The sequence below is a fragment of the Cebus imitator genome, unplaced genomic scaffold (genome assembly GCF_001604975.1).
Source record: "Cebus imitator isolate Cc_AM_T3 unplaced genomic scaffold, Cebus_imitator-1.0 Scaffold112, whole genome shotgun sequence".
NCBI lineage: Eukaryota > Metazoa > Chordata > Mammalia > Primates > Cebidae > Cebus > Cebus imitator.
Window position 1 is genome coordinate 1,316,725 of NW_016107427.1, and position 12,381 is coordinate 1,329,105.

Here is a 12,381-nt window from a genome sequence, read left to right on the forward strand (position 1 = left end):
CCAAAAGGGGATCGGGGATCATGAGGCGTGTCCATCCCTCCCTTCCCCTCGTGGCCTGAACCAGTTTTTCAGGTTAACTTTGAAACGTATTTGTGCTGGGAATACTCTGGACCCCTCTGTGGTGACTGAGCACCCCAAGCTCCTGGAAGAATTGGCAAAACCCAAGCTACCTGAAATAACAAGAAATTGCTGTTGATTTTTAACCTGTAAATTATCTTAGAAGTTGGTTTCCCCGAAATGAGTTATGTGCTTTCTGATGCTTGTTACTTACTGTATTGATTATACGTGAGAAAATGAAGGATAATGTGAAATGCTGAGATGTGACTTGTGACTTTCGCTCTGCTGACCTGTTCTGGTAGAAACAGGAACTCTGTGAAAGGGACTAACCACCCAGCTTGACTGCCGGAGAGGGATGACAGCGTGTAATAGACGGACGGGTAATGGAGAGGCTCATTACCCGGATTCCTTTCCCAGGAAAGGCATATTGATTAGGGCCCTGGAAAGGGGATGCCACCCTTATGGAGAGCCTATAAACGGACGCATGAGGGGCATCTGTCTCTGTGGTGGAGATAGGATGTAAAAGTCTTTCTTCTCCCACCGCTCCTTCAGGCTTGCCTGGAGGCCCCCTCCTCTTGCAATTTTTGTGGTCAAGCTGGTTGTCCTGCGTCAGCTCCTGTTCCCCAATATGTTCCTCTATATTATGTTCTTGCTGATAATCCTAAATTGATGTTTAACCTACAATCTTACTAAGGTATACAGTTTCTTTGCTGACACACAGAAAGTTATCTTTACATTGTTCTGCTTTTATAATACCATGTTGGGATTTTTGTGCACCAGTTTTTGCAAATGTATTCTTTTTGAATAATTATACTGAAACTTTGCATAACCTCGCTTCCCCTCCCCTATTGAAAGAGCACAATAAACACTGAGGTTTTCAGGGGAATGTCAGACGTCCACAGGGCAGCTTTATGTGGTGTCTCCCCTGGGCCCAGCTTTAAGGAAAACTTTTCCTGTCTCTCTTTTTCACCGGCCACTCAATCACTTTGAAAGATCTTAAACCCACGTTGATATATTGGGAGCTGGTCTCGCCGATACGCTTGCCCACAGAAGTGCTCTGTTCAGAGGGCTGGGGCTTAGAATTTTATTTTTGGTTTGCACAATCCATAAACAAGGTATGTCTCCTCCATTTGTTTAGCTACCCATTAATTTCTCTCAGCAATGTTTTGCAGCTTTCAGTATAGAGAACTTGCACATTTTTTGTTAAATGAATTCTCAGGTATTTTCTGATTTTCAGTGGCATTGTAAATGCTGTTTTTCAAATTTTGTCTTCCAATTATTTTTGTATATAGACTTGGTATCTCATGACCTTGCTAAATTCCCTAATTATGTCTAGTATTTTTGATAAACCTGTTAGGATTTTCTGCGCTGACGACCATGTCATCTGTGAATAGAGACTCTGCCCTTCCTTCCCACCACTGTGTCTACCTTTTCTTCACCTGGTCTCTCACCACTGAGGGCAGCACCCCGTAGAGGTTTCTCAATCAGCTGCTTGCAACCAAGATCCACGCCGGCGCTTGTGGGCTCAAGGCAAACCTCCTCCAACCCCAGGACGTTCCTGTAGCCAGCCATCACTCCGCCTGTGGGCACGAGGGTTGGTGATCACCTCCAAGTTCTGGAAATGAGGACCAGGCAGGCGAAGGTTCCAATTCCACTGTGCACTGGCCAGATTCCCACTGGTTAATGTTTTTTGAACACTCTCTTGTTAGATGACATGATTCTAAACAACCGCCTTGTAATTTCAAAGAGGTTCAAGCCTCCTCCTTTCCCTGGTAAGATGGGCTATTTAAGCATGATTTTGTGAAAGTCTGGCTGCAGGGAGACGTGAGGGGATCGGGACCCAGTGTTCTGCTGCTGGGCCTGCTGGGGCCGCTGTCCGGTGCCCCAGGGGGGCTGGGGATTCCACTCCACTCCCAGAGGACCAGGTGGGACACACTTCCAGGGAAGGGGTGGGGCAGGCACAGGTCCGGGTTAGCCTCACTACTGGCAGGCTGTGAGGGTCTCACCCAGGACAGGGCAGCACTTCTTCCTCTCAGCTTTGCTTCTCTGCTCAGCTGCCACAGGGCTCCAGCTTCACAGAGAAGGCGTGGAGGATGGTGGCCAGCTCACCCTCCAAGAGGATGGGGGCGGCAGCTGTGGCCTGGGCCATGGCTGGCGGTGGGAGGCCCGGCGGAGGGGCATCCACATCAGTCCCCCTCCTCCAGACCTCTCGGCCCCTAGGCCCTTGTGGTGGGCCACTCCTGGCCACTGGCAGTGTTTGGAGGTCAGCTGGGGGAAATGGGAGGCAAAGGCCAGCGGGAAGGGGTGGAGAGAGGGACAGCTGCAGCAGAGACCCACTGGCCAGCAAGTGAGGCAAGGCATTTACCAGGGTGCACTGCACCTCTACCAAGTTGGTCCAGACAGAGCAAAAGCACCTGCCATTCAGCAAGGGAAGCCTGGGGGACACAGATGTGCCTTGGTCAGGTGGTGCCGCCTGGAAGCATGGCAGGAAAACTGTGGCTGAGAGGCAGTGTGCAGGGCGGGGCATGCCGGCCCACTCCCATCTTCCTGCACATGGGGTGCCGTGTGCATGTGAGCATGCGTGTATCTCTATATGTGTGTCTCTGTACCTGTGCATATGTCCTCGTGGTGTCTGTACGTGTGTGTGGCAGGAGAGCTGTTTTTGTGTTGCTGTAAAGAATAAAGAGATTGGGTATTATAAAGAAAAGAGGTTTAATTGGCTCACTGTCCTGCAAGCTGTACAGGAAACATGGTGCCGGCATCTGCTCCTGGTGACACTTCAGGATGCTTCCACTCATGGTGGAAGGCGATGGGGAGCCAGCATCACAGAGTAAGAGTGGGAGGAAGGAAGGGAAGGCGGAGGTCCGAGACTCAAACAACCAGCTCTCAAGTGAACTAACTGAACAAGAACTCACTCATCACCAAGGGGATGGTGCTAAGCCCATTCATGAGGGACCTGCCCTCATGATCCAACCCCTCCCAACAGGCCCCGCAGTCCAACATGAGATTTGGAGGGGACAAAGAATTCAAACCATATCATTGTGTGTGCGTGCATCTGTGTGCATCTCTGTACATGTGTCTGTGTACATGTCTTTGCACGTCTGCATGGATCTGTGTCTGCACGTGTGCATTCGTCATGTGCACCTGTGTGTGTGTGCATCTTTGTGCATCTCTGCATGTGTGCCTGTGTCCGCATGGATCTGTGTGTCTGTGTGCATCTGTACGTGTGTCTGCACGTGTGTGCATTTATCCATGTGCACCTGTGTGTGTGCGTATCTGTGCATCTCTGCACGTGTGTGCATGTGTCTGTGTGCACATCAGTGTGAATCTGAGTGGACCTGTGTGTGTGCATCTGTATGTGTCTGTGTGCATGTGTGTGGACCTGTGTGTCTGTGTGCACATCTGTGTGCATCTGCGTGGACCTGTGTGTGTGTGCATCTGTATGTGTCAGTGTGCATGTATGTGGACCTGTGTGTCTGTGTGCATCTACATGGACCTGTGTGTCTGTGTGCACGTGTGTGGACCTGTGTGTCTGTGTGCATCTGCGTGGACCTGTGTGTCTGTGTGCATGTGTATCCATGCGTTAGCATTTGGTCCAAGCCTTGCTTCCAGAGCCACAGCAGCCACACAGCACCAGCTAAGGGAAGAGGCTGTGTGAATGCCACTGCCTTCCTGATGCTGACAGGGGACCTTAACCACAGGGACAGCACTGTGTTTCTCTAGCCAAGGCAGAGGACACTGGCAGGCTGGTCTCAGGTGGCAGTGGGTGGGTAAGGTCCTCATTCTCTGGCCGAGATTTATCTGCGGGTGCTCAGGCTCTGCTGGTGGGTGTGGGCCCAGGAGCTGGGGCTGGGGCACTGCTGTGGGGTGGGCTGCAGAACGCACCTGATGCCCTCCAGGAGGGGACGGGGTCTCTGTGGCCTGTAGGCCCCAGAAATCACTGTGGGCATATATGGCTGGAGCCTACAGGCTGGAGGGCCGGGATCCGCGCTGCTGGGCCCCTGCTGACCCCTCCAGTCCAGGGCTTCACCCACCGACCAGCTCTCCCCAGCCCTGACGCTCAGGCAGGTAACTATCTGACAGATGATGGAACGCAGAACTGGGACTGCTGGCGGCTTGAGAGGCCCCAACCACAGGGTTCCTTCCCAGATGCCAGGGTCATTCCCAAGCCACCTGCTTTTGTAAGTCTCTGTTTTGGGTGGAGCCCTCCCAAACCCCATGCCCTGGTGTCCTCAGGCCTCGATGGAGGTTTCTGTAAGGTCTTCGGGAGTCTCCGGCTCTTCCCTCAGAGCAGCTGCCTCCAGATTACAACTGCCAGGTGCTGCTGGTGGCCAGGCCTCACCTCCCCACCCGCACCGACTCCTACAGGAAACTGGGGCCCTCGTGTAGCTGGGACTCGCGGTACCCCTGCCTCGAAGGGGACCAGAGGGCAGCTTAGGCAGGCCCCTCTCGCAGGCAGGGGCGGATTCACTGGGCTCCACTTGGCTGGAGAGACAGGTGAGGGACTGGTCTCTGCGGGGTCCCCTTGGGGCTGTGGCTCCCTGCCTTCCTGTCTCCAGGTAGGAAGGGGGTGGGAGCCATCCTTCTGTGGGAAGCCTGCTGGGAGCCCTGCTGCTGTTCATCCCTGCTTCCCCTCAGCTTCCTGGCCTGTTTTGTGTGTGGAGCCCTCTCCTCTCTGCCTGGAGGGGAGGAAGGGCCCCTCCTCCTTGGCGATGACCCTCCTGTCTTCCAGCAGGGCCAGGCTCTGCCCACCGGTGGAAAAGGGCAGTACTGGAGAGAGAGCTGGGGGGCTCCCACGAAGCAGGGGTCCCTCCAGGCAAGACGCCCCGTCCTGCAGTGCTCCCTTAAATTCTGCAAGCTACCCCAGATCCCCGCTTTTGAACCAACTTAAAATCCTTTTTAAGTTCCTTAGAAATTTGTTCCTGTGGCTTACTACATACAGGACTCCCAAAATCGGGCCAGGCTGGGGCCTTGGGCAGGGAGCCATTTAGTCCTGTGCCGGCTTCCGGGGGGCCTGGGCAGGGGCTGGTGGGCAGGAGAGACAGGTCTCGGACTGCGTACATCTGTGCCGTCTACACTGGGGAAGGGGTGCATTCGAGGGGCTGCTGCCGGAGGCCCACCACGCACCATGTACCCGTGGCCTTTGGCTGTGGATCCAATGGTGGCCACCCCTTTCTGTTCTGTGCTGCTGACTTCCAAGCACCTCCTTGGCCGTGGGGCGCCCCACAGCCCTCGGCTTTGCCTCCCTCCCCATAGCCAGGCCCTGGATAATGTCCAGGGCAGAGTGACCCTGTGCCCTCCCCCCCACCGTGTCCTGCACAGGCCCCGCTTCCTGAGTACGACTGCGCCGCCGTCCCCACCTGCGAGGCCCGCGCGGGTCTCCCACGGCTCTCCCTGCTGGTGGCCCCGGGCCGCATCCTGGATCCCGCTTGCTCCTTGGTACCAGCCAGTGAGGGTCACGGTCAGGCAGGAGGGCGGGCAGCGGGGGTCCTGGGGGCGCCGGGTTCGGGACTGTGCGTGTCCCTGATGGAGTCCCACGAAGGATGCCCGGGGCCACCCCTGAGGGCGCGTGGGCCAGGCCGGCGTCCCGGATCCGGCTTGCGGCCCGCCGGGAATGCAGGTGCGTAAGGGCGCCAAAAGGAAAACGCTCCAGGCCTCCTCGGGAGGTGGGTCGGGAGGGGCTGGGGGTGGGGAGAGGGAAGGCGGAGCGCTCGCGGCGGGACCGACACCTCCGCACGTGGCGCCCCGGGATGCTGGCGCCCACGCGGGTGGGGCCCGAGCGGCGATCGGGGACAGGGGGCGGCGCGGGGGGCGGGGTGGCCGCACGAGGGGCCGCGTGACCCGGGCGGGGAGCGGGCGGCAGACTCCGGCGCGGGCCGGGACCGGGGCGTGGGAAGCGCGGGGATGCCGGCTCCGGGACGCGCGTGCCCGCGCCGTGGGTTCGCTCCGGCCCAGCGCCTGCCTGGCCCCGCCCCCAGGGCGCGTTCAGCGGGGCCCCGCCCCTCCCGCCGCCGCGCGCCGAGCCGCCCTGTGGGCGCTGTAGTCCCGGAGTCCGCCTGCGCGGGGTCCCCGGAGCCCCAGGCCGCCGCTCGCCAAGCCGCAGGTACTTGTGGGCGCGGGGCCGCGGGGCCGCGTGTCGGGGGCTGCGGGGCCCTGAGGTGACCGCGGGGGGCTGCGGGGTGCCGGGGGGCCCTGCGCTGGGAGCGAGCCGCGGGCTAGGCTCTGCGGGGCTCCGGGGAGGGTGCGGGGCTCGGGGGCTGCAGTCTGGGGTCGGGGGCTCCGGGGAGGGTGCAGGGCTCGGAGCCGGGTCCCCGCGGGCTGCGTGCCGGGCGCCTGCGCGAGTGCAGCGGGTTTCGCGCCGCTAACTTTCCGCCCAGTCGGCTCATGGGTGGCGAGTCCCGCCCCCAGCCTGCCCTTCGCGTCATCCGGGGGCGCCGAGTTCCACCCCTGGGTCTGGAGGAACGCGTGGATCCGGCGCTGGAGCTCAGGCACGTGCTGTTTCGGGACGGGCCAGCCGGCGGGAGAACCCTGCCAGCCACGCGCGGGGCGGGCCCCTGGCACCCCTCCAGGCCTATTGTCTCCTATGCTAGAAGCGTCGTGGGTGCAGCTTTCCCTTGGAACACCTGTGGGCACGGATCCAGCGGAGTGGAGCGAACCCGAGGCTCTCAGCGCCTGGACAGCCGCTGTGGGAGCCTTTCCTGAGCGGGTCCTTCCAGCACCTCTGCGGCAGGAAACCCATCCCCGAGAGTCCTGTCCATCCGAAACGCTTGACCTGGGGAGTCTGGCCTGCCTGCCCTCAAGACACAGGCTGAAATTTAAGCTGGCCCTGAAATGCAGAAGCATCCAGAGCCCTGGAAGGCGCCTGCTGGCCGCCCTGTCAAGAGGTGGCCTCTCCCTAAGGAGGCCTGAGGATCCAGCACAGATTCAATCAGCAGAGCGCAGGCCCCTCTGGCCCAGTGCACCTGCCTGCCGGAGCCAGGCTGGGGAGCCAGGCTGCATCTCACTGGCCGCCTTCACCTGGGTGCCGCCTGTGCACTGCTTGCTGCAATTGCTAATGGCTTTCCTTCTGAAGGGGCTTTGGTGTATTTTTATAGTTCCAGATATTCGAGTTATCTGTGCTGGACAAAGATGAGACACTGTGCTCTTGGGGTGTTGGGCCTGCAGCAGTGACCGCCAGAGGGTCTAATTATGTTCTTAGGAACTCTGAGCTTGGTCATCTCAGCGGGGTTGGTAGGGTGTACAATGCTTTCTTCTTCTTCTTCCTTCTTCCTTCTTCCTTCTTTCTTCTTTCTTCTTCTTCTTCTTCTTCTTTCTTCTTCTTCTTCATTTTCTTCTTCTTCCTCCTCCTCCTCCTCCTTCTGTCTTCTTCTTTTTCCTTTCTTTAACGAGCAGGCATTCTAAAAACATAACAAACATTCCTGGTTAGCCTTCCAGAGTAGGAGCTGGTTTAAACACAGAATGATAGGTGGCTTTTGCCTTTGTTTTGATTGCGAATCTCCAGCCTTCTCACATGCTTGGAAGGACAGAACCTGGGCAGGGTGGTCACTGGGGACAGCGGGTCTGTTAGAACCTTCTCCTGAAGGCAGGGATTCTCCCTGCTTCCCTGTGGCCCTCCTGTCTGGCTGGGAACCTCCTTCAGTTGCCGTGAAGAGGCCTCAAGTGGTATGGGATGGGGCTGGATACTTGGTGTCTAGGCTTCCCCTGGCTTGGGGCTGGATTTCTATGATGGCGTGAGTCTTGGCCTTGCTAGCTGAGTGCCTGTCGGTGGGCTATGTTCACCGCACGTAAGGCCGGCCAGTATGCTGGCAGCAGAGGCTGACTGTTAAGACCAGCAGCTCCTCCTTGCTGGCTGAAACTCCAGCTGTCTTTGATCCTCAGGCCGCAGCCCGGGCTGTGGCTGGGGAGGGACTGCCCTGGCCTTTTCTCCTACAGGCTGCAGAGTAAACAGGGCTTGAGGCCAACCTGCCCTGGGGTTGCAACCTGCTGTGTGCTTTTAATGAGTTTCTTTGGGTCTGTGGTATTCAGCATTTTTTCTATTAGTGGCTGCCATTAAAAATGGATTTCAAATAAGACCCAGGACTTCTGGCCCCTGTTCCTACATGGCAGCCGGAGCTCCTGGGAAGAGCCCAGGCACCTGCTCTGGCCCACCTCACCGCTGTGCCATCACCCGCCTGTTGGTGCTTCAGTGGGCAGCCCCAGGCCTGACTTCAAGGTTTCTGGGGTCTTCATCAGTTCTGTGGAACTGTGGGCAATACACAGGAAGGACGCCTGTGCCAGAGTGGAGCAGGCCTGGCATCCCTGGGTCCCTTGGTTCAGACAGAAGCGGGCACCATCTGCCCTTCGTGGTTGGCCTGACGCAGCCCTCACCACAGCCAGAGGCTGCCTGCCCCCTGCTTCACCCTGGGTGCCCCTGCAGGCGGAACTCTCAGCAGGAGGAGTTCCTGGAGGAGGTCCAGGACTGTGTCCCACCCTGAGGGCACTGGAGAGGGCCTCGTGCTGATGGGAGGGACAGGGTTTTAGAACCCCGGGTCTCAAGTGGAAGTGAAGGTGATGGTGGCGTTGGGGAGCCTGGACGTCTGGCGCTGTCTGACGCCTGCTCTCCCTGGTGTTTCTGCCTCCTCCTGGTGTGAGTGGGTCACGGGACCGGCCCTGTGGGATGTAGGAGTAAAGGTCCTCTTGGGACAGGCTGGCAGCCTTTGTCCAGGATGGGCGCCCCTTGGCCCCAGGTTGAGGAGCAGGGAGTTCCGAATTGCATGGCCCTGGTGCTCCCCTGTGCCCATGGCCGCCCTGCTGGGAGGGCCGGCCCAGCATTCCCGTGGAGACCCCAGCTAGGACTCGGGTTTGCTGGCTTTGCCAAGCAGGTGCCTGTGGGAACTCAGGTGGGAGGCATGCCCTCTTGTGGCTGCTCTGACATGTGCCCTGGCCGTGTGGGGAGGAGTGCTGGCTGGGCCCTGCCACGTGGGGTGGGGGCGCCAGCTGGACCCAGCCATGTGGGGCAGAGTGCTGGCTGGAGGCCCCTGAGCCTGGATGCATGTTGCCTCCTGGATGAAGGCCCACGGTCTGGATGCTCCATCTGGAATGTGTCGGGTCCACTCATGGCTCCGGCCAGCTGCTTCTGTCTAGGGTAACCTGCCTCCAGGAATGCCAGGTCCCTGGGCTCAGGGGCTGGGCCTCCCCCCTCCCATGGGTGTTTCACCCCTGGGTGCCCTCAGCCCCCTCGAGGACACCTGCTTCTCCCTCTGCCCTTTCCTTACTGTGGGCTTAACTGTACTCCCTCCTCTGGGGCATGGGGGGGCCATGTTCCCCATGCTCATGTGCAGGATCAGACCCCAGGCTGAAGGGGACCTGAGGCTTGTACCTGTTGCCACCCGCCCGGGGTGTGACCAGGTGTGTCCCTGGTCTCTAGCAGCATCTGTCCCTGCCTGTGCCCTCCCCAGGCCACCTGGGTGCCGTTAGAGAAGCAGGTATGTGGGCTGCCCTCCGGCCTGTGGGGTGAGTTGTGCCCGCCCGCCACAGGCACACGTGCTGCCCAGCAGTGCTATGCATCTGTTGTGGCTTCAAGCCCTGAAATTTAAATTTTGTTAGTTAATACAATAAGTCAGCAGTTAATTAACTTGGTTTTGATTGGCATTTAAATTGCCCCTTATGGCTGGAGACTTCGATCAGCCTCAGAGACCCTAGCGGTGGTGACAGCCTGGCCTGGGGCACTCTGGAACAGCTCAGGCTGGGGTAGCTCCCAGGTTGGTGCTGCAGGGTGAGGAGGGATCTGGGGTGTGTGTTCGTCTCCAGGGTGGTGTTTGGTCCTGAGTGGCGAGGAGCCTGCACTGGGCCTCGTTCCTTGGGGTGGGAGGCCTGCAGGGCATTTTCTCAACCTCCCCTGACTCCACTCTCCTTCCACACAGAGCATCACCTTCATCCCCTCCGTGGCTGCACGTGGCCTGAGCAGGATGGTGCCCTCCAGCCCAGCGGTGGAGAAGCAGGTGCCCGTGGAGCCTGGGCCTGACCTCGAGCTCCGGTCCTGGCGGCGCCTGGTGTGCTACCTCTGCTTCTATGGCTTCATGGCACAGATCCGGCCCGGAGAGAGCTTCATCACACCCTACCTACTGGGGCCGGACAAGAACTTCACTCGGAAGCAGGCATGTGGGCGCGGGGGCACGGGGGCAGCCAGTGGTGGGTGGGCAGGGAGCAGCTTCGGGGGCCGGGGTGCTTCTCCTGTTGGAGGCGAGAGCTCTGAGGCTGGAGTGGGTGAGTGGCCGTGTCAGCTGATAGTGGTCCCAGAGGGAACCTGGCTGGGGTCTCACTCCCCACAGCGGGCACTGTCGGGTAGAGGGGCTTAGGAACCAGGCTACATAAAAAGTGATGCTGTGTCCCGCAGAGAGGGAGCCTGCCCCACCCTGCCTGCCAGGCTGGGCACATGAGGAAGCCCACATCCAGCCCTGCTGGGCACCTCCTCCTGCAGAGGATTAGTGCCTATTTACCTAAAGAGATTATTGAAGGAATTTTCCTTCTGCTCATTTTACTCAGCCATGAGGACAAAAGCTTTTATTGAAACTGTTGTAATAAACTTATGCCCAATCATGAGTCTCTCAGGCCATGTGAAGGGTGGAGGCAGGAGCTGGCCACATTGTCCTTAGACATGTCTACACAGGAGCCTGGAAGCCTTTGTGGGAAAAGCGTCCTTACAGGCTGCCGGCCCGGCTGGTCACCCCGCACCCATCTCAGGGCCCGCATGCTGCCCGTGAACCTGTCCTGGGCCTGCTCACCTGCCCATCCCAGGCACTGTCCCCGTCCTTGGCAGTGTGGCCACCTGGCCTCTGCACCCACATTGCTGGCACTCCATGTGCCCCTTGTTCCCTGCGTCTTTTGGCCGTAAGCCAGACCCCACGCCTCGAAGACCCTAGGATTGTGAAACTGACGTGCAGATGAGTATACTCTTGGAAAAAGTGGAGGTGCTGCCCTCCCGGTGCCCGGCTCAGAGCACCGTGTGAGTGTGATTGTGTCTGCTCCCACAGACGGCACTGCTGACCGCCAGGGCCGGGTCGCCAGGTCACTTTCCCGGTGAGGCCAGGGTCTCTAGCTGTCGGTGTTGGGGGCTGGTGCTGGAGGGGTGGGGCCACCTCCTTGACCCCTCATGAAGTGCCCTCTGCTCCTGGCCGGTCTGCCCCTCCCCCCCGCCACCCACTGACGGACCAGATGGCATCTCTGCTCTTAAGGAGGGCCATTGTTCAAGGTTATTTATAAGGATGAGCATATGTGTGGAGTTTCCCTGAAGATAAGAAAAGTCTCTATATCGAAAATGTTTAAATCCCGTCTGCTGCCCTCTCACGTTGCACAGTAACTGATTGAAAAGTAGATTCCAGAAAGTAAGCCATTCCTCCAGGCCTGGGATGTCATTGGAGGGACGACGGGTACAGGTGCTCTGCACACCTGCCACCCGGCCTGGCCCCCGATCTCAGCCCCTCTGGCTGCAGGAGAGGCCTGGCCTGTCAGGACCTGCAGCCCCTATTGTTGTGGGTTCGTGTTTAGAAAGATCATGTAAGTGCTGTCTTGTGACTCAGCTTTCGCAAGCTGCCCTCCTTCCCAATCTGACTTGAGGGACATTCCACGTAGGTTCAAGGCTGTTCTTAAGCTGCGCCTAGGGGTTGAACTACAAGGTGCTTCTCTGGCGCTTTGCTGGGGGTGATGGGGGATTCCGGCTTCTCCCACTTCGCGGAACGCTGCGTGTAGAGCACAAGCCGGCAGCCTCAGGCGGTGGGCTTTGACCCAGCTCCTGGGTGACTGCTGCTTCCTCCACAGCCCGCCACAGGTTGCCCGTGTTGCCCTCGCCAGCGCATCTGGCCGCTGTGAGGACCGTGGTTTCCTTTGCGGGCGTTTGCTTGGCTTCCATTTCTCCCGCTGCGGGCCGGTGTTTCCCGGCAGCCCCACGGTTGCTGTCCTTGAGCCTGGTTCCCTTTCTTGCTTCCTGGGGACCCAGTGCCCTTGGGATTGGACTGGCTGCTACATACCGTGTTTCTCTAGAGCCATTTTGAATTCGGCCAGATTTCCCTCCAGGCTTTCTGCTTTGAGTGTCAGCTGAGAGCTCTTTCCCCGCCAGGTCTGTGAGGTGCCCCTGGGTGGGTTGAGGTTGCCTGGGCCACCGCAGAACTGTGCTGTGTGGTGGGAGCTGCAGCCCCCACCCTCCTCCGGGGAGACCCTGGCCCAGGGCCCTGTGCCCAGCAGCCCTTCTCAACCCATGGCCAATGCCTCGACCTCAGCCAGTCCCTGTTGGGTGCCCTTCTGTGGCAGCCGGTCCTTTTGCTGCCCCACACCTGGCCCTGCCCTCTC

General features: G+C 59.0%; 1 protein-coding gene across 2 annotated transcripts in view; it reads left to right on the forward strand.

The window, feature by feature from the left end:
* The window catches only part of SLC19A1 (solute carrier family 19 member 1), a 45,606-nt gene that overhangs the window by 14,977 nt on the left and 18,248 nt on the right, over positions 1–12,381 (forward strand). The window contains exons 1-2 of one of the 2 annotated variants that reach the window (XM_017538528.2): positions 6,096–6,160; positions 9,960–10,193. In XM_017538528.2, the coding sequence (XP_017394017.1) occupies positions 10,005–10,193 (189 nt within the window). In that variant the 5' untranslated portion in view covers positions 6,096–6,160; positions 9,960–10,004. Of the gene's footprint in view, positions 1–6,095; positions 6,161–9,959; positions 10,194–12,381 lie in introns of those variants that run through there. The other variant, XM_017538529.2, reaches the window with a different exon arrangement.